The 19,689-nt window shown below is 41.6% G+C and overlaps 1 protein-coding gene across 2 annotated transcripts in view; it reads left to right on the top strand.

The window, feature by feature from the left end:
• The window catches only part of DPYD (dihydropyrimidine dehydrogenase), a 495,134-nt gene that overhangs the window by 119,978 nt on the left and 355,467 nt on the right, over window positions 1–19,689 (top strand). For both annotated transcript variants that reach the window (XM_033151582.1, XM_033151583.1), the window contains exon 4: window positions 19,347–19,434. In XM_033151582.1, the coding sequence (XP_033007473.1) occupies window positions 19,347–19,434 (88 nt within the window). The remainder of the gene's footprint in view (window positions 1–19,346; window positions 19,435–19,689) is intronic.

The following is a 19,689-nucleotide window of genomic DNA, read 5'->3' as shown; positions in this document are numbered from 1 at the left end:
GGTGTACATATCTTGTTTTGTATTTAGACACAGTTAATGAGTAGCTGTTTAACACATTTTCTTAAGGTGTCTTATTTTGTGCTGTACGTATCATGATCTTCCCTTTCAAAACAAATGGAAGAATATATGGCACTACCTCTCATTTCTTAAGCAAGTAATCATACAAATCTAGTGTTCAGATGGTTTAATATCTTCTAGTTTTAGGTCAAATGAATTTAAAACTGGGTTGCTTCATGCTCAGTCCTACAACTTACCACCCAGGGCTGCTTTGGGAAGGAAGAACAGGTTATAAATTCAATAAATTGTAAATAATTTAGCTACATCAGCCTAAAATAGTAAGAATTATTAATCGTGTCCTCCCTCAAAGAGGTCACGTGTTGCGGTGTGACCTGGCAACCAAACCCTGTGTTGTGGGTGGGTTCGATTGGATAGCCACAACACCCTATTGGTAGGTCCCTTGATGCTGGGTGTAATCAGACCAATGGGATGCTAGCAAAACAGATCGAGGGACCTACATAAGCCCATGCATGTGTACCTGAGCTTCCTCTTGGGGCCAGTGCATCGGAACACCCACCCACCTATCCCTATATTTAGGGCTTGCGCTTGACCTTGCTATGCAGTCGTGTGTCGTCTGTCATTGGGACAGGGGCACGGCAGGGATTTCCCCCATTTGGCTGATTGGCTGTTGCCACTTGGGTTTCGCCTGCCGCGTAGCAAATCGTCACAACTTGTAAGGTTGCGGATAGGCTCTGATTCAGGTGATAGGGATGGGGGAATGCTCTCGCCATCCCTATGTGAAGGGTATTCCGTTAAAGGAATACAGGGACTCAATTGTTTGGTCAATCCCCGAGAGGGGTTGTGCCCGTGCCTGAGTCCAGGGGGACATCTGGGTGGTGGACTGGCCTGACCCCGGCTTTCCGCTGTTCCAGGTGCTCACCCTAGGCTGACCTATGCTGGTGCCCTGGGTCAGCGCTACCTGCAACGGTGTAGGGAGCTAGTCGAACCAGAGCCTATGCAACCACTCACTTGATGTAATCAATAAAGTTGTGGCCTAAATTCTTCCAAAAACCAAACCAAAATTTGAGTCTTTTCTGAATCTATTTAAGGGGGAGGTTAAAGGTCTGAACATGCAATTACTGAGCCTGTTGCGCCTTTCAATTTGGTGCCTGCTGATTTTTATTTTGTTTAAAGATGTGGGTAAATGACTTGTGTATCAGGACAGGTTTTCCAATACGTTAGTCTGGAGCATGGAAAACCACAGCCAAGCTCTTAACTTTGTTTTGGAGGTGGAGACTAGTGTAGAGCACTAGTGTAGAGCACTTACTGGCCAGAGCTGTGGCGTCATGAACCCATCACTCTTTGATAGCCCCCTCTCCTAAATATCTGAAGTACATGCCTAAATTTCCTTAAAATGTTTGCAAGGTTGTTGTTTTTTTAAGTAATTCATGCGAAACAACAATATAAATGTGCAAGTGGTGTTCTAGAAATAAAAAAGGGGAGAGGGAAATTGGGCAATTCACCTGAAGCTCTAAGAAAGGGTAGCACCTTGACATTTTGCAGGTATGAATCCATCATGGAAATTAGGAAATGGGCTTGCATACTCCACTGGAAAATAAACTGCTGTGATTTCTCTGTTTGCATCATTTCTGTCTTCACCCAAAACCAGACCTTAAATTTCTTGATATTAAATGGGCATATAGATCTTGTAAAATCTGTAGACACTAAAATCTGTCCATCATGTGTCTGGAGGTTTTAAATCCATGGCATTTCCTGCTCCAAATGCCTGGCACAGCTACCACCACCTGCAAACTGATGGCGAATGAAGGTGGTTTTTTGGAGTGGATAGGCAGGGATGGTGCTGTACCTCACAGGGAACATTTTTGGATGTTTGAGCTTGTAGCTCTGTATACGCATTTAGAGTCAGAGTAATAAAACCTGAGGTAACCAGTGATGCAAATAGACTATGAGCAGGTAAAAATATATAGCTTCAATAAATTCTAGATATGTTTCACAATTGCACATTATCGTTGAGGTTTCAGAGTGATTTAGGGGGAGAGCATAAAAGAACACATGCATCATTAAAACAATGAATTCAGGATTTGCCCAGAAGCCGAGGTTTCCGTATGCTCTCTTCCCTTCTTTTCCAAAGCTTGCTTAAGTTTTGTAGAGCAGAATTCCTTTTGACATCTCCAATATAGAACAAGAAAGAGACTTTGGATTTTGGTCGTGGCACCAACAATCATATGATTACATCTGAATATGTGTGATGTAAAGCAAAATGGGGCTTGCTGCTGCAGTTGCAAGTTTTAGCAGGCCCCAAATGTACTGTATGTTTATGTGTATCTACAAAAGTGTAAATGGCTTAAATCGCTTCCTATTTTGGGATGCGGGTGGCACTGTGGGTTAAACCACAGAGCCTAGGGCTTGCCGATCAGAAGGTCGACGGTTTGAATCCCCGCAACGGGGTGAGCTCTCCTTGCTCAGTCCCTGCTCCTGCCAACCTAGCAGTTCGAAAGCACAAGTAGATAAATAGGTACCACTCCGGCGGGAAGGTAAACTGCGTTTCTGTGTGCTGCTCTGGTTCTCCAGAAGCGGCTTAGTCATGCTGGCCACATGACCCGGAAGCTGTATCCTAGCTCCCTTGGCCAGTAAAGTGAGATGAGCGCCGCAACCCCAGAGTCGTCCACGACTGGACCTAATGGTCAGGGGTCCCTTTACCTCTATTCTGGGTAATACGAAACAAACCTTTAGCCATATGAGGAATGTTTGAGATCTTTTTATATGATCATTGCAGAGATGAGCATGAAGGTTTAAGACAGACGGCTCACTGACCATTTTCAGCACTCTTTAATTAAAGTTAAGTTTTTGGCAAGTAGGCAGTTTACCTAAAGTCTCTTACTTGATGTGTGCATTTCCTACAGGAGGCTAGCTGCTGGTGATAGTCGTTCTGTTCCAGCTTAGCTTAGCTTTCGTGCAGGACTCTTTTTTTGTATGAACCCTATAGAGCTGGGGGGTATCGAAATAACGAACATCAGTTTCATTCCGCAGAAGAGTTTATATGAAATATGGCATGCATGTGTTGCAATCCGTGGGGTTCAGATAGTCAGGTGTCGAGCCCTTTAGAATAAAGCAAGGTTTTCAATTTTGTATGGTTAGATCACAGGCTGGGGGCTTCTCATGGTCTTCCATAGACCATAAGGACTGATTTGTTTTCTGTGGTGTTCATTAAGCAACTTCAAGGTGCCTCTGAAAGTATTGATTTACACACATGCACACACACACACACACACACACACACACACACATGAATACCCACAACCCACACCTGTTATTTTCACTCCTTGGGTTTTTGAAAGTTTGGAGTATCAAGCTGGTTTTGATGGGAAATCAGAAATGGCAGTTTTGCAGCGTACCTTGAATATGATCAGATTGTGGAATTAATATGATTTCCTATGGCAGTTTGCTCCATGGCCAAATCAATTGCTGAAAGAAATCTGTCTGATTCCGGCGAGGATTGGTGATTTCCCTATGGACTGCCCTACACCTGAATATAAAACAGAGAGCCATTCATTTATCTTGTTGCTATGTCCTGTTCTGCAATCCTTCCTCTCCCAATCTCCCTCCTGGAGCTGGGGGAGGGGGGAGGGGGGACTATATAGCAAAATCAGATTTAAAGCAACGTTGGTACATCGGTGAGCTGTTAGAAGGTTTTGAATGAGTCATGGTACTTTAGGGATAGCAAATGCTGACTGTTAACACATTTGTGTTTTTTAGACCTTATTGATCCCATTAAAAGGTATGCTTTTCCAGGGGAAGGTGCTACTAAGGAACCCCCTTTTTGTTTGTATTGGGGTCTGAAGGTTTCTGAGAACTCATCCGACATAGTATACAACATAAAGTTGCACATTGGCTCACTTATTTATTTATTTATTTTTACTTTCCATTTTCTTTTAGTGAGCATTTTTTGTGAGATTACAAACAAAGTGTTATACAGTGGTACCTTGGTTCTGAAACTTAATCTGCTCCGGAAAACTTAAAGCTTTCCAAAACTAAGACGCGCTTTCCCATAGAAAGTAATGCAAAACGGTTGTTTTTTGAAAGCAATTAATCGGTTCCAGACTTTTAAAAACAACCCCTAAAACAGCAATTTAACATTAATTTTACTATCTAATGAGACCATTGATCCATAAAATGAAAGCAGTAATCAATGTACTGTACTATAAAATAAATCAGACAGTATTGTAGATGATAAAAATAAAAATTTTTATTTTTTCCTTACCTGCATTGATGATAGTCATTGTTGCACAATCAATCAGTGGCTGAACTGGGTTCCACACAGTCACAAAAACAAATTAACCGAAAAAGCCTCAAAAACAAAAACGCAAAATAAATAGAAAAAACAAAAGCGCCAAACTTAATCCGTTCCAGAAGTCCGTTTGACTTCCAGAATGTTCGAAAACCAAGGCGCAGCTTCTGATTGGCACAGGTGCCCTGGAAACAGTAGCCAATGGCCACATTGGATGTTCGGCTTCTGAAATACATTCGAAAAACCGGAACACTTACTTCCAGGTTTTCAGCGTTTGGGAAATAAGGCGTTTGAGTACCAAGGCGTTTGAGAACCAAGGTACCTCTGTATTTCAGTGAAATTCAATATTTCAGTCTCTGCTTTTATAAACTATTATGACATTCCTATCAGGTTTTCCCCACCCTTCTCTTGCAGAAAGTCCTGAATAATTCTATTTGGTGTGCATTTCCCTGAAATAGTAACAAGATACATGGGTTGAAGGAATGGTCGGGAGGAGAATAATAATGGTACTGCCATAATTAAATCAGCCCTTTCTGGATTTTTAAACAATGAGACCATATTATTGTTGTTTTGCATTTGTGCTACAGTGAGCTTTATCGTAGCTCACTGGGGTGGTAGATAGACTAAATGCGAGTACTAAATAATACCTTCTGGAAATGGGAAAGACTGGAAACGGGTTATTGCTGTTTGGCGCATGGTGAAGAACAGTATATCTTGGTAAATAGGTTATAAAAGATGCAGGCTCTCCTTAGTGCAGGAATGGTTTGCGGAAGAGGTCTCTCTCTCTCTCTTTCTTTCTTTCTTTCTCTCTCTCTCTCTCTCTCTCTCTCTCTCTCTCCCCCTGCCTCCACCTCCAGAGCTGAGTCCTTCAGGAATTCCACTGGTATTAAGATAACCCGACAACAGGTGTTCCAAATTTTGAAAAGATAATTTACACAGCATATGGGTCGCAGCACACAAAAATAATTTCTCCTCTCCTAAGCAGGCTACGAATGATGCCTCGATATAAGTCAAAAGTCTTATAACACTACTGGGAGAATAGGCCAGGTGAAAGAAGATTATTGTGTACTAGGAAAGCTATAATAAAAGCTGTCAGTTCTGTCAACCCATTCTGTCTAAGGTCTATAGAGGATTAAAAGGATATTGAACATCATGTAACAGCTGTCTCCTATGTGGAGGTGGCCACTTCTATGGTGAACACCTATGTGATGCTTTTAAAACGGCTGTTAGCTTTGGCATGCTTCAGAACCACAACTGCTAGGTTTGGCTGCCGTAATATTGCAGGTAGCAATAGGGACTTGCGTTGGCAGCTATTGAAAAAGGATTTACTGTGTGTATTACCTCGGACGGAGGAAGTGTTATGTACATAGGTTCGCAAAATGCATAGACATAAAATTCTGCAGGCATTCAACTGAGACCCTGGCTACCTTTGTGCTGTCTCGCCAGAGTGGTGCATGCTCTGGTTATCTCCCGCTTGGACTACTGCAATGCTCTCTATGTGGGGCTGCCTTTGAAGGTGACTCGGAAACTACAACTAATCCAGAACGCGGCTGTCAGACTTGTGACTGGGACCAGCTGCCAGGATCATATAACACCAGTCTTGAAGGATCTACATTGGCTCCCATTACACTTCCAAGCAGAAGTGTTGGTGCTGACCTTTAAAGCCGTAAACAGCTTTGGCCCTGAATACCTGAAGGAGCGCCTCCACCCCCCCCCCATCATTCAGCCCAGACACTGAGATCCAGCTCCAAGGACCTCACTCCGAGAAGTGAGGTTACAGGGAATCAGGCAGAGCGCCTTCTTGGTAGTTGTGCCCGCCCTGTAGAATGATATCAGGTGTCAAGGAGATAAATAACTATACAACTTTTAGAAGACATCTGAAGGCAGCCCTGAATGTTTGATGTTTTATTATGCTTCTGTATTTGCTGGAAGTTGCTCAGAGTGGCTAGGGCAACCCAGTCAGATGGGTGGCATATAAACAATAACAATAACAGTAAATTGTTGTTGTTGTTGTTGTTGTTGTTGTTGTTGATCACGATTTGTCTAAGGTGTATATTTGCTTGCTTGCTTATAGTACATTTGTATCCTGCTTTTCTTCCATCATGGAACTCAAGGTATATGGAGAGTTCTCAGGAGGTTTTCTACCCAGGCACTGAGTAACCTTTCTTAGCTTCAGCCAGGAACTGCACCATGTGCCCTTCAGACCATGTCTGCTACATGTGACTGAACTACTGTGTGCGGTTAGAATAAATGGGCTGGGAATCCCAGAACAGGATCTTCCACATAGTTTTGCAAGGTCAAACACTACCAGAGATGATCTCAACCTACTGCTGATATTATGTTGCAAGTTGCAAGATGGTTGATTAAGTTTGTGAGCTTAGCAAACATAAATTATACCCATCGTGTTTACTGATTCTCACCATCTTGCTGTATATTTGCTGGATACATGTGGTCCAAAATTTGTCTTCTTGTATCAAGACCATAAAGGTGCATGACTTGTCCACCAGCAATAAATCTGATGCATTGTGTGCATCGGCATAACCAATTGATAAAGTGAATATTAGCATAGTGCAGAGGAGACAAGGCTCAGCCCTTCTTCCTAACATGCTCATTTTCCATATTCTGGAAAATGTTGTTTTTCAACAGTGATCATTCATACAGGCAACCTTCACCTGTGGAATAAAGTAGTACAGTCCAGGAAAATCTTTCCCTCTTTGATTCTGCTAAATAAGGTAAGCATGACTAGCTAAGTCCACTCTGAGTATGACTTAGACCAGGCACCCCCAAACTCGGCCCTCCAGATGTTTTGGGACCACAACTCCCATCATCCCTAGCTAACAGGACCAGTAGTCAGGGATTATGGGAGTTGCAGTCCCCAAACTTCTGGAGGGCCGAGTTTGCCTATGCCTGACCTAGACAAATACGGCCACTTTTATTTGGAATAGGGATGTGTAAGGAATTCTTCGTTTGTGGATTCTGGTAAGACCTGTATTTAATACGGACATTGGAACTTACCTATCCAGTGGATATTTAAAGTTCTGGCACAGTTCTTAGCTCATACGATAAAATAATACAAATTAAAACATTTAACATTTTTTATAAAACAGTTGAAGGCATGTGCAGAAGATAAAAGCATTCAAAAGATGATTAAAACCACCAGTAGCTGAAAAGAGATAAGGCATGTGTAACTTCTACATGTCTGAATAGGTTTGCCAAAATAAAAATGTTTTAAATAAAAGCTGAAAACAGTATAGCAAATGTACTTGGCTGAGGTCAATACACAGGAAGTTCCAACATATAGGTGCTAAACACTGATTTCTCACAAGTGTGGAACAAGTGTTGAACTTGTAACATTGCCAGTTCTGCATGACTTAATACATGCGGAAGTCGTGCAGGCAAGACATAGTTTGATTCATCAATCACTAATTTGCAATAGTACTTCTCTTCTTGCAATACAAAATTTACCAATGGTCGCTTTTTGCACAGAGCTAATCCAAACCTTAACATGCATATGTAAAAATATTTTTTGTCCCCTTCCAGTGAATTTCTTCTAAGTAAACTTGTTTAAGATTCTGGTAATGCTAAAATTGCTGTGTTGTTGTTCCATGCCTGTTCTTGACTATGGTTCCAGATTCATATTATCACAAGCTTCTTAAAAACTCTGGTAACATTTACACACTTTCTTAAAAATAAAATAAATACTTGGGCTATGACAGTATAATGTGACTATCCGGATCTGTGAATTATACTACCTGATTATGCACGGCTGAACTGACCAACTGTTCTTCTTCTGTAAAATAATTGGATTATCCGAGGTCATGTTCATTTTCACGATCATGGTTACTGATTTACCCATTATAATGCATACACATTTAGCATTGCTGTTTGGGTAATCACATTTAATTTGATTCACTTGGATCCAACTGGCAGGTTTATGAGTCCAGTCCAGATTACAGGGCATAATAATGTTCCATGTAGATATTGTATCATTTTATCTATGCATTGTTAGTCAGGTCAAATAGCACCAGGTTTGGTAAGGTACAGCTGCTTCCTGAACTACAGTGTTTGATTAGTGGTTTAATTTAGCCTTTCAGAAATGTAGCCATGTATTTTATTGCTTACAGTTGATCCTACAGTTCACCTATCAAAATATGAACTCTGAGTGTCATTTGAGAGAATGGTGCTTGAAAGTCCAACTTTGGCCTCTCATCTGCTATATATTTTGGAAAGTGGTTTGTCTGTCTGTCCTCCGTATATTTGGATGCCTCTCAAGATAGCGTCACCAAACTTGGCACGGGTGTTCTGGGGTGGGGCAGAGGTCTTTGTCTAAATTTGGATCCTGGGTGCCATTTTGAATCAAGATGGTGGACTGAAATGTGGCTTTGGTATAACTTTGCCAGATTTGGTGTGACGAGTCCCAACTGTGACAATTTGAACACCTCTGAAGATATCATCACCACCACTTTTGGTGGGCATGATGGTTCCAACCTGTGCCAGTTTAGCTGTCTCTGAAGATATCATTGCCCAGCTGCGAAGGGTGGTTCCATCCTGTTTCAGTTTGGATGCCTCTGAAGATATCAACACCAAGCTCAACATGGCAGTTAATGAGGTGGAAGAGGCAGTCTTTGTCTAAGTTTGAATGCTGGGCACCATTTCGAACCTTAGAATTCCTGGGCAAAGCTGGGTACTTTCTGCTAGTAAGAACGTAAGATGAGTCCTGCTCATTTCAAGGGTCAGTCAAGTTCAACATTCGGCTTCCTACCACCCACTGTTTTAATAGTTTATAATAATTTCATTGGTTTGTTTGTTTTTAATTGCTGCCTTGAACACTATTTTTTACAGCAGAAATGCAGGATATATAAGATCCATTGATAATACGCAAATAATCCACATAAAAGCCCATCTAATCTAGTGGCCTTCACAGCATCTTGTGGCAACAATTTCGATAAATTGAAAAGCTGTATTCCATTCTTTCCCCTCCCCAGCTACATTTTTCTTCACAATTTGTTGTGGCTTGCACACACAGCTGGTCTTGAACTGGTGACCTGACGAGCGCCTGGGAGGAATTCAGTCCACACATCATAAGAATTTAGGAAGATCATGCTGGATCAGGCCAAAGGCCATCTTCCTCTAGTGCTCTGGTCTCACAGTGGCCAACCCAGATGCTCATGGGGAACCTGAAAGCAGGATCTGAGCTCAACTTTTCTCTCTCCACTTGTGATTCCCAATGGCATGCAGTCTCTGAATACCATGAATTTCTCCAATTTTCTACACCTTGTGGGAGTGATGAACTGAGGGAAGAAGTTCTTCCTTTTGCCTGTCCCGAGTCCTCCAGCATTCAGCTTCATTGGATGGCCCTGAATTCTAGCATTATAAGAGGAGGAGGAAACACTTTTATCTATCCACTTTGTCTCTTTAATGGAGGAAAGTGAAGCCACAACGGTCAAGGAGACATCCTTGCACTGACTAGCAGTACAGACTTCATCGGGTCATATCTCTGGCCCCTATAGAATTTTATGTGTCACAGTTGTCTGCTAGTGCTGAATATAGATAATTTTGCCATCTCTCCTTGTTCTCCCTCAGCCCCATCGTGTACAGGAGTTGGGGTTGGGGAGCATACAATCCAGTGTCCAAAATATGTTGAACCAAATGTTATAAAACACGCTTCCGTTACTGAAAGCTACTGGTTGGTCAGTCTGTCCCCATCCCCATTCCTTCATTAGTGCTGACTATTTTCTGTAACCAATAATGTCATGTACCTGTTTGCAAGTGTGATTTGCGAGGGACCAAAACACGGAGCAAACGACTTCCATGGCACGTTAGAGGTACTTCTAGTGATTCATGGTACCAATGAAAGAAAGGGTTCTGCCTCCACTTACTTTGCAACGTTGAAACTCTAGATGCAGCCGAAACAAAATGACATTGTATAGGTAGGTTGGTAATTCAAGCGAATGCTCAAGAAATGTTTGAAAATAATTTGATGAATAAATTAAACATATTCTGTTTGGAAGATTTCTACCCCGATTCCCAGCAAATGCTCCAGAAGTGACCCACGAAACATTTGAGACCTAAATAAAATAAAATAAAACATTTTGATATTTTCCTGTTATTAGGAACATACATTGTACAAACAGTGCAAACTGTATTTTGGAAGCCGGACCTATAAAAGGAAGGATTGTGGTATTTCTTACCACATTGTAGATAATTGTATTAGGAGGAAAGGAGAAGATTACTGGGGTTTTTTCTTCTTCATTCTATTGATATGCGGGTTCAGTAGAGAGATATGACCGGCAGAACTACATACCCTTGGTAGAATTGGCTAGAATCACCGCATTTGCTTCAGGGTTTTCTTTGACTGCTATCTCCTCAGGAACTTTTCCCTCCAAAGGATCCCTGGCTTTGAGTCTCTAGACAGCAGGTGAAAAGGTATTCTCATTGAACATCCCTGCATTTATTCATTGTTTTTATGGCAACGCTGTAGGTTACCTTCTTAGCAGCAGGTTCTCTCCACCTCCATCGATTTTTAGCTCTAGCGCACACAAATATTAGGATAGAAAGCGGCGATACCTCGGGGAAGATGCATCTTCAGAGCCAGAAAACTGAGGATAAAACCTGGGGGAAGGTGTAGCCTGCTGAAGAAAAAAAAGGACTGCTTTGGCCACACAAATGTCATATTTGCAAAGGGCAGATGACAGATAAATGCAAAGGAAGTTCAAGGCAGTGAATGGGTGGCATCATGTCCTAAATTACAGAGGGAAGTTCTCCGTTCAAAGCTAGCTCTGTCCCAAGGCCAGTTCTAAAGATTATGAACCATAAGAAAGCAGAGTGGATGTCTTGAAGGGGCAGGCACACCGACCACTTAGTCACCATCTCCCACACTGTGGACAGCTGCCTTGTATTTCTTTTTAAATTACAGTTATCATTTCTAAATGTGTGCCTGTTGATTAGCATATGCAAAGTTTATGCAAATCTGACTAGCCTTTGTCCTCCTTTTCGGTGATACATTTCCTCTTTTGAGGTTGGTGTGTTATGTGACCAACCTACTGCTCCTTGACAGTGTGGCTTCCCAGGAGTCTTGGATAGGAAATCTGGGTGTTGAGAAAGAAAGCAAAATACCCGACCTCTCGGTGCAGGTAGCCTTTCCCCTAACGTTGCCCTTGCCAACCCTCTTATTCCCTGGTCTTTGCTGTTTTTTTTAATCACACTTGTTGTGTTGAAGGGTCAGTTATCAACAAGGGAAAACGTGTATCAGGAGACTATTTCAGATACCACAACTAAAAGAAGTAATAATGTTTGGGGACAGTTTGAGAATATAAGATGCTTTAGACAAGTATGCCTCAATGTCGTTCTTGAGTCAATATGGCTTATTGCAAGTTTGCCAGTGTTTCTGGTTTTAGAAATCTTCCAATTTAGGTGAATGAAATGGCTGCTGAAGCCAGAAATAACATTTGACAATGATCTGGAGCTCACTATTTTCCTGTAGGCTATGGGGTGGCAGTATCCTCTCAAGTGAACTTCTGGTCTCCTGTATCTGTAGCCAATAACTGACTTGTGGGTCATTTCCATAGCTTGTTCTGTGGACAATATACTTTCACTGGAAATAAAATGTCAATGAATAATTTTTTTAAAAATAATTAATTAAATGGCAGTTCTCAGAATGCTTGAGGCAGTTAACAAAGCTATCACAAATAAGCCTTCAAAATCCCAATACTAAAAACATCTTCACAAAAAAAACACAAAAAACCCGAGCAGTTGCGTCACTTGGGAAAGCTGACTTGAATACAGGTGCTGTACATTTCTTCGTCAAGGCCAGCAACGAACAACACAACTGTACCACATCCAATAAATAAATAAATCATACTATGGTCTTGGGACAAACACAGAAAATACAGAAAAATATTCTCAGTGCATTGCCATGTTTCCTGGTGTAACTTCATGTTGTTCAACAAGTATAAAGGGAGCTGAGAGTTACATGGTCACTGTTTCTCCTTAATGCTTCTTTCCCTTTGGATTCCACTTCCTACCGATGAACAGTTTTGTGCAGTTGAAAATGTGTTGAACTTACTATTAAATCTGCAAGAAGTTCATATTTGCCCCTTATTGCCGACCTTGCTTCTTAACACTGGTGGCATTTCATGCCATGTAGAAAGTTTGCACATGCAGATTAGTTTCCTAATAGGCAAGGACAAAAGCACTGTGTTTCACTGATGAAATAGTATTGGTGGGGATATATTTTGTGATCATGAATATGAAAAAGGCTACATAATTCTGGCTATTTGAGATACTATAGGTAGCATCTGACATTGTCCTGAAGGGAACTGGAGGCTGCATGCGTGAAGATATTTTCTTCTTCCTTTTGGGCACGTGTGTTTTTTTGTGTGTGTGTGTGAATACTATCACAGGCTGTCTTTTTCCTGCTTTCCGTCATTGCACAAAAGGTTGTGAGTAAAAGGAAAGTGATTCTCAGAAGCTACAGGCCATCCCAAAAAAGAAAACTTCAGTGTGGTGTGAATGGGAATATTTTCCCCTCCTTCTACCACCTTTATTCACATTCTTAGACAGGTATATAGGAAAGCCTTGGCTGGGTACATGCTTTGCATGCACGTTTAGCCCCTTGACACGTCCAGTTTAAAGGAATTGGGTAGCAGGTGAAGGGAAACGATTCTGCCAGAGACCCTGGAGAGTCACTGCCAGTCAGAGCAGATGATACTGGTCTAGATGGACAATCTGATTACGGGTCAGTTCTCTGACTGCCAGTGCAAAGGCTGTTATGCTAGCATAAGGGTGCGAAGAATGCTTGTGCAATATGAAATCCAGTGCAACATTTGCACTAGCAGAAGCCAGTTTTGCAACAGGTTGTGTAAGCTGTACACCGGCTCCCTCGGCCAATAAAGAGAGATGAGCACCATAACCCCAGAGTCACCTGCGACTGAACTTAATGGTTAGGGGTCCCTTTACCTTTATCTTTAAAGGTACCCCTGATACTGCCCACCTAGCAGTTCGAAAGCACAAAGTGCAAGTAGATAAATAGGTATCACTCCAGCGGGAAGGTAAGCTGTACACCGGCTCCCTTGGCCAATAAAGAGAGATGAGCACCACAACCCCAGAGTCGTCCGCAACTGGACCTAATGGTCAGGGTTCCCTTTACCTTTAAAGGTACCCCTGACCGTTAGGTCCAGTATCTTTACTCAAAACAAGTTTTGTGAAAATAGGTATGTGTGTCACTTCTGTTTTCCCCAGCCGTCTTAATCCTTAAATATAGTTTTGTTAACAGTTTTATAAAGTTAGCCAACAAGGATGGAGGGGGTAGGTAGAAAGGGGTACCTGGTGCAATGTTATCTGTGGCTGCTATTATTTGCAGAGTAATAGAAGCAGAAGATGGATCTCCCATCCCCTTTGGTGCCCTCCTATGTGATCAGAACTGATATCACTGAGCATTGATCTGCAGGATGTATGTGGAACTGGAGCAAATACATGTGCCGATCTCAGATGCAGATCTCTCCCTCTCCTAGTAGCCATTGTAACTAGGGGTGAGAGGAGCAGAGGTTTCAAGTGGAAACCTCTTTCTGCACACATTTTTTTGCTTTTGGAAATTGCCCCATTCATACCTGTTCATCACTGGGTGCATACAGGAGTGGGGATCCATTTTCCTGGTTATAATGCTAGCACTTTGGTCCTAGTTTCTAACATTCTGGTTATGGCGCATTGCCAGCTGCATTATGCCACTGTGGCTTGTTGAGTGATCGACTGCCATGCTTCTGCAACTTTCATTCACACTGGTGGGCGTGGTGTGAAACAACAGCGGACGTTGTTGGACATGTTGTCCTCCCTCCTTTTATGTGCATGCGCATGTCTTTTTTCTCCATGATTCGCCCATGAGAATGGTGAGAAAGATCTCTTGTGTTGGAATATGTATGCCCCAATTCTGTCATGTGGGCAGCAGTGGTGTGAACTATGAACTATGAACTACGAGGGAAGTGGGTGGTGCTGTGGTCTAAACGACCGAGCCTCTTGGGCTTCCAATGGTAAGATTATAAGGTCAGCAGTTTGAGTCCACACAGAGTGCTTTTAAGATGTTGTGTAAAATTGTATAAAATGCATAAATAAATAAATAAATAAATAAAGCCAGGTAGGGAACTGTCTGGGAAAAGGAACAAAGTGCTGTCTGAATGCAGCTATTGTCTCATTTAGAAGGCCAAAACTAGGGTTCCGCACCCCTGTTACTTTCTCATAGAACAGAGCTAAACAGAACATTGTTGCTAGTAATTCATCTATTACAGAAGAGAGGCCACAGGGCTATTTTTATTGGAAGAAGCTCAGCATTTATCATCACTCTGACTCTCTGAAGTAAATTATTGTTCCATCAAAAGATTGCTTACACATGCCCGGTGCATGATGTCGACATACCTGTGTTCTTACAAAGCTGTAGGTAGTTTTCTCTGGACTCCCCCAGTAAAATAAAAGTATATTTTCCATTTTATCATTATTTAAATTAACTAAATAAGTGTAAGGGCAGGCACTGCCATTAGGCAGATTGTAGCTGCTGATCTTTGGACAGCAAAGTGGTAGTTATTTTATGTATTGTTTTTGAATTGTTTCTGCTATAGGTGCGGTGAGTGGAGAAGTGCTTGTCTGTTTTTTCCCCCTGGCTGGCTTTGTGTACTGTGTTTTTTTTTACTTTGGGTAGGAACAGCACCTCCACCTTGATTAATGACTTCTTAATTGCTCTAAAAATGTTTAATTCAAGTGCATAACTATGTAGAAGGGGACCTCTTACAAAGAAAGTGAAGAGTGACATGCACACACACACACACACACACACACACAAAATACGTGTGCATGTGACAATTTGTGTTGAATTGTGGTTTGCAGTAATTGTCATCTTCCGCTTAAGTACGGAGCCATGTTTGTAATTTCTCACAGTATCTATCATTTAAAGCCATTTAGGTAATAACACTCAGGCATGCCTTTCTACTGTCTTGTTTTATGCCATTTGTCTGGTTCTTCGGAATGTGGTACCTTTTTCTGTTTTGGTACAGTAAATGCACTCTGTAATATCTATTATGGCATGGTCAAAGGATAATTTATTGTCAAATAGAAAAAAATAGGTCAACCCTAATGTCACTTGATGATCAAACCCCCCCAAGTTTAATAAAACATCTCACCAGCATGCATCCTGCACAGCGGTTGATATTTTATTACAACTGCAGTACCTGGGCTATAGCAGTGGTGTAATTACTGAGCTGTCAGAGTGATAAGTGGGATTAATGGCAGCCTGATGCACTTTAGTCTGCAGAGTGCTCTGAGAATTGGAAGATGGTGTTGTTATAAGCGTCTGTCTATACTGGCATATTCACAGCACTCTCTCCCCACTTTCCCCACCCAGTGCCACAAATTCAGGCTCACATTGCCCTGCCTCATTAGCATCTGACATTTTCAACCAGCTGTTCCTTGTGAGACAGTTACTGTTATTGTTGTTATCACTCCAGTAACAATAATGCAAATAAATACTGTATATATTATTGACGGAGGATGCATAACGACGCTACGCAATAATCTATTGCTAAGATGGCTTCCTAGGCGGTTCTTTCAGATGTTCTCTTTGCAGGTTTAAAGTTAGATGGGTGAGACCCATTATCAGTTGTGGTGTTTGTTTAGCACCATCCCCCCAAGGTGTCATATTTAAAACAGGTTATATTTTATTTAAAATCTGCTTTCCTAGAAGATCTTCAAAACAAGAGCCCACACAATTAATATTTTCCTCATACGTAGCTTCTCTAAAATTGAATTTTCGTGTATTTTATTTAAAGCTTAGACCTACATCTAAGCCTTTCCTTTCTTTGATCACTGTGGTTGCTCTAGACTTGCTGAAATGTGCTCTGAAGCTGTCTCTTTTTATTATTGGTCTAACATCGTCAAATAAAAAACAAAACAAAACCACCCTGTATGGACTAAACACTCTTCCTCCCGTATGTGGTCCAAACTTACTATCTCATACCAACCACAGGTTTATTGTTTGAACAGAATACAATATTCTGCTTGCCAGAAATTTCAGGGCTCACCATAATTGTGAGGCATTGGAATGGGATGATGTGCTGTAGAAACAGCAATAATCCTTAAGGTTTTATATAATGCATATCAAGTACTCAGAGTGCTTTACCTACATTAGTGCTACAATTCTTGCAACAGGCAAGGTAGGGCGGTATTACTGCTCCTGTTTTGCCGGTCCAGAATGAAGTGGTTTCTTCCAATTTAATATATCATTTGGCGTTGGATTAAGCATGCAGAGTCTTGTAGGGCCATTTCCATAGCCTTCCTGGAGGCCGGTGAAATGTTTCTAGAATGATGAAGGGGGCATAAAGGGATTGTTGCCTGTGGTGTACATACTCATGCTATGATCATTCCTGCATTCAGGTGTTGTAGTTTTTCTCGAACTTGTTTGGCTAAGAGACAACAGTGGGCAGAAGAAAGCAATATGTCAACTGTGAACTAGCTGTGATGCCTCTGTCAGAGTTTGTCCCTGGAGCTGAACATGCCTGAAAACTATCTCCAGTCTTTGGCTTGTAACCAATGTAGTGCTAAGTATCTGTCCCATAAGCACAAGAATTTCCAATTGCACAATGGAGTGCCTTATCTCCTCCACACACCCCCCAATGTTCCCCCTAAATCTGTTCTAAGGGTTCCTCCAACTCTCTGGGGAAGATTTGGGGAGTGTGTAGGACAGGGCTCCCCAAACTAAGGCCCCTGGTCCATGGACGGTGTGGGAATCAGTGTGTTTTTACTTGAGTAGAATGTGTCCTTTATTTAAAATGCATCTCTGGGTTATTTGTGGAACCTGTCTGGTGTTTTTACATGAGTAGAATGTGTGCTTTTATTTAAAATGCATCTCTGGATTATTTGTGGGACATAGGAATTTGATTTGTTCATTTCCCCCCCCAAAATATAGTCCGGCCCCCCACAAGGTCTGAAGGACAGTGGGCCGGCCCCCTGCTGAAAAGGTTTGCTGACCCCAGGTGTAGGACATGCATGGGGAAGGGGAAAAGGGGCAATCCCATTGTACAAGTGGAAATTTTTGAGCTGATGGGGCAAGGGAGTTACACCCTATTTGCTTTCCTATTTCCCTTTGACATCACGTGCATGCAGTTATTGTGCTTAATTGCTCTCATGAATTAGTCCACACACACTAAGTACTTTACCTAGTACAGGGGTCAGCAAACTTTTTCAGCAGGGGGCTGGTCCACTGTCCCTCAGACCTTGTGGGGGGCCAGATTATATTTTGAAAGAAAAGAATGAATGAATTCCTATGCCCCACAAATAACCCAGAGATGCATTTTAAATAAAAGGACACATTCTACTCATGTAAAAACACGCTGATTCCTGCACCATCCACAGGCCAAATTTAGAAGGTGATTGGGCTGGATTTGGCCCCTGGGCCTTAGTTTGCCTACCCTTGGCCCAGTTGGACTTTGCTGAGACATAACACTAAATCAAGTGCACGAACCTGCTCCCCTCTCTTCCTTCAGCCTGGTTGTGAGGAGATCAGAGGCATCGCTTCCATTTTGAACTCACTTTGTTTATAGTTTCATTCAAACCGGAACTCTGGTTAGTTTTGAATCTGGTTTATCTCAATAGGCCACGATATTGAAGCTGACTTGTTTGAACAAACCACAATTAAGATTAACCACAGTCCTGGCTTAGACACAATGGTAAACCATGGTTAACTGAAAATGGAAGGAAGTGCTTCTTATGGCCATACCAGAGAAGGAAATGAAGGAGAAGTGCATGGACCCAAGGCTCAGTCACGTAGTTCAGTGTTATGGCTGACCCTAGCCTAAATGATCTGGTTTTAGTCACTCCTCCAGCTTTTTAAACCTTTTTCAGTCATTGATTCATCCTGTTGGATGTAGGATAATAAATTCATGAATATCTGTGAAAACCTGCTCAGTAGGAAAGCTAGAATTTAATTCATTATTTGTCATTCAGCATATTGTTTGAACATCGAGCATTACAGAAGAAGAACTTGGACTGGGAAAATGTTGGGGGGGGGAGCCTGGTGGGAGATGGGAATGGGAGGGGGGAGGTTGGTGAGGAGGGGGTGGGGTAATGGGATTTAAGAGATGTATAATGAACGCTGACCACGGTACTCCGACATCAGAGGGGGGAAAGGAATTTGAGAATGGAAGAAATGTTTAGGTTTTTGGTTAAAATGTGTGGATTTATATATTTTTGAAGTTGGCATTAGAAGTAACAAGAGCAACAGCTTTACTAAGTTAAGAGAAGAAAGGATATAAGAAGGGAAGATTTGGAACTTGATGTTTTATTTGATAAGAATAAGTTGTATGATTTAAGATATGTTGATTATAATTGTAAGACTAAGATTAGAAGTAAGAAACTAGATTTTACAATGTTACAAAGTTACTGAAGAAGATTAGAAATGAACGCATAAGAGAGGTCGTGAGGAAGTCCCAAGTTTAGGATTTTAAAGAAGTGAAGGATTTTTAATTAATTGTGTTGTTTTGTGTGTATGGTGTGTATTGTGTTGTTTTGTTTGTATTGTATGTATTTGTAATTCATTAAAAAAAAAATGAACATCGAGCATTATATTTGCCGATAACCTCAGTGTGAACATCAGAAGACTGTGAAGGGAGGTGGAGAGAGGATGTCATAGCTACTGATTCAGGGAACAGCTCCTGTTCCTTTTGCCCTTAGAAATAAAAACTCTGGAGAAGAAGACTATGTTGTCGCATAATTCTAAGCACGACACACTCACTCGCAAGAGAGTTCTCTTTTATGAGCGGCTTCCTTCTGACTTTGGTGGCCTGAGTGATCTGCTGGTGGTTGCCTTGGTTTGCCTGTCTGTGGCATGGGAATAATGGCACTTCTCCCAGGAACATTTTTTTTAGTTGTTGCCCAAACGGTGAAGCATTATTAATTTTTAGATTGATTAGCTTCTGTCAGGTGCAAGGGGGGGGGAGGAATGTATGCTGTTGGCAGCGTTCTGTGCTGCAAGTCGCTTTAACTCATTTACTTTCTTCCCCAGATGCTTAAAGTGTGCAGATGCCCCCTGTCAGAAGAGCTGCCCAACTAATCTAGACATCAAGTCATTTATCACAAGTATTGCAAACAAGGTAAGAAGAAGAAAGAAAGAGGAAGAGGCTGTTTCACCAAGAAAATGAAAGCCAAAACCTGCAGTTGCTGCATTCCTTTTCGTGTGATTGAATTACAGCCCTTATCTTTGTATGTAGCTTAATGAAATAATGTTTAGAAGCAGCTATTATAAAATTTAGCAGTCTTTTCTTAATTGCATAATTATTCTTGCTACTTTCCTGTGGAGATATTGTGCAATAAGCGTATAGCCACTGTATGTGTTCAGTCTGCCTTTT

Source organism: Lacerta agilis, chromosome 6 (genome assembly GCF_009819535.1).
Source record: "Lacerta agilis isolate rLacAgi1 chromosome 6, rLacAgi1.pri, whole genome shotgun sequence".
NCBI classification, from domain to species: Eukaryota; Metazoa; Chordata; class Lepidosauria; order Squamata; family Lacertidae; genus Lacerta; species Lacerta agilis.
This window is presented reverse-complemented; position numbering and strand designations above follow the sequence as displayed.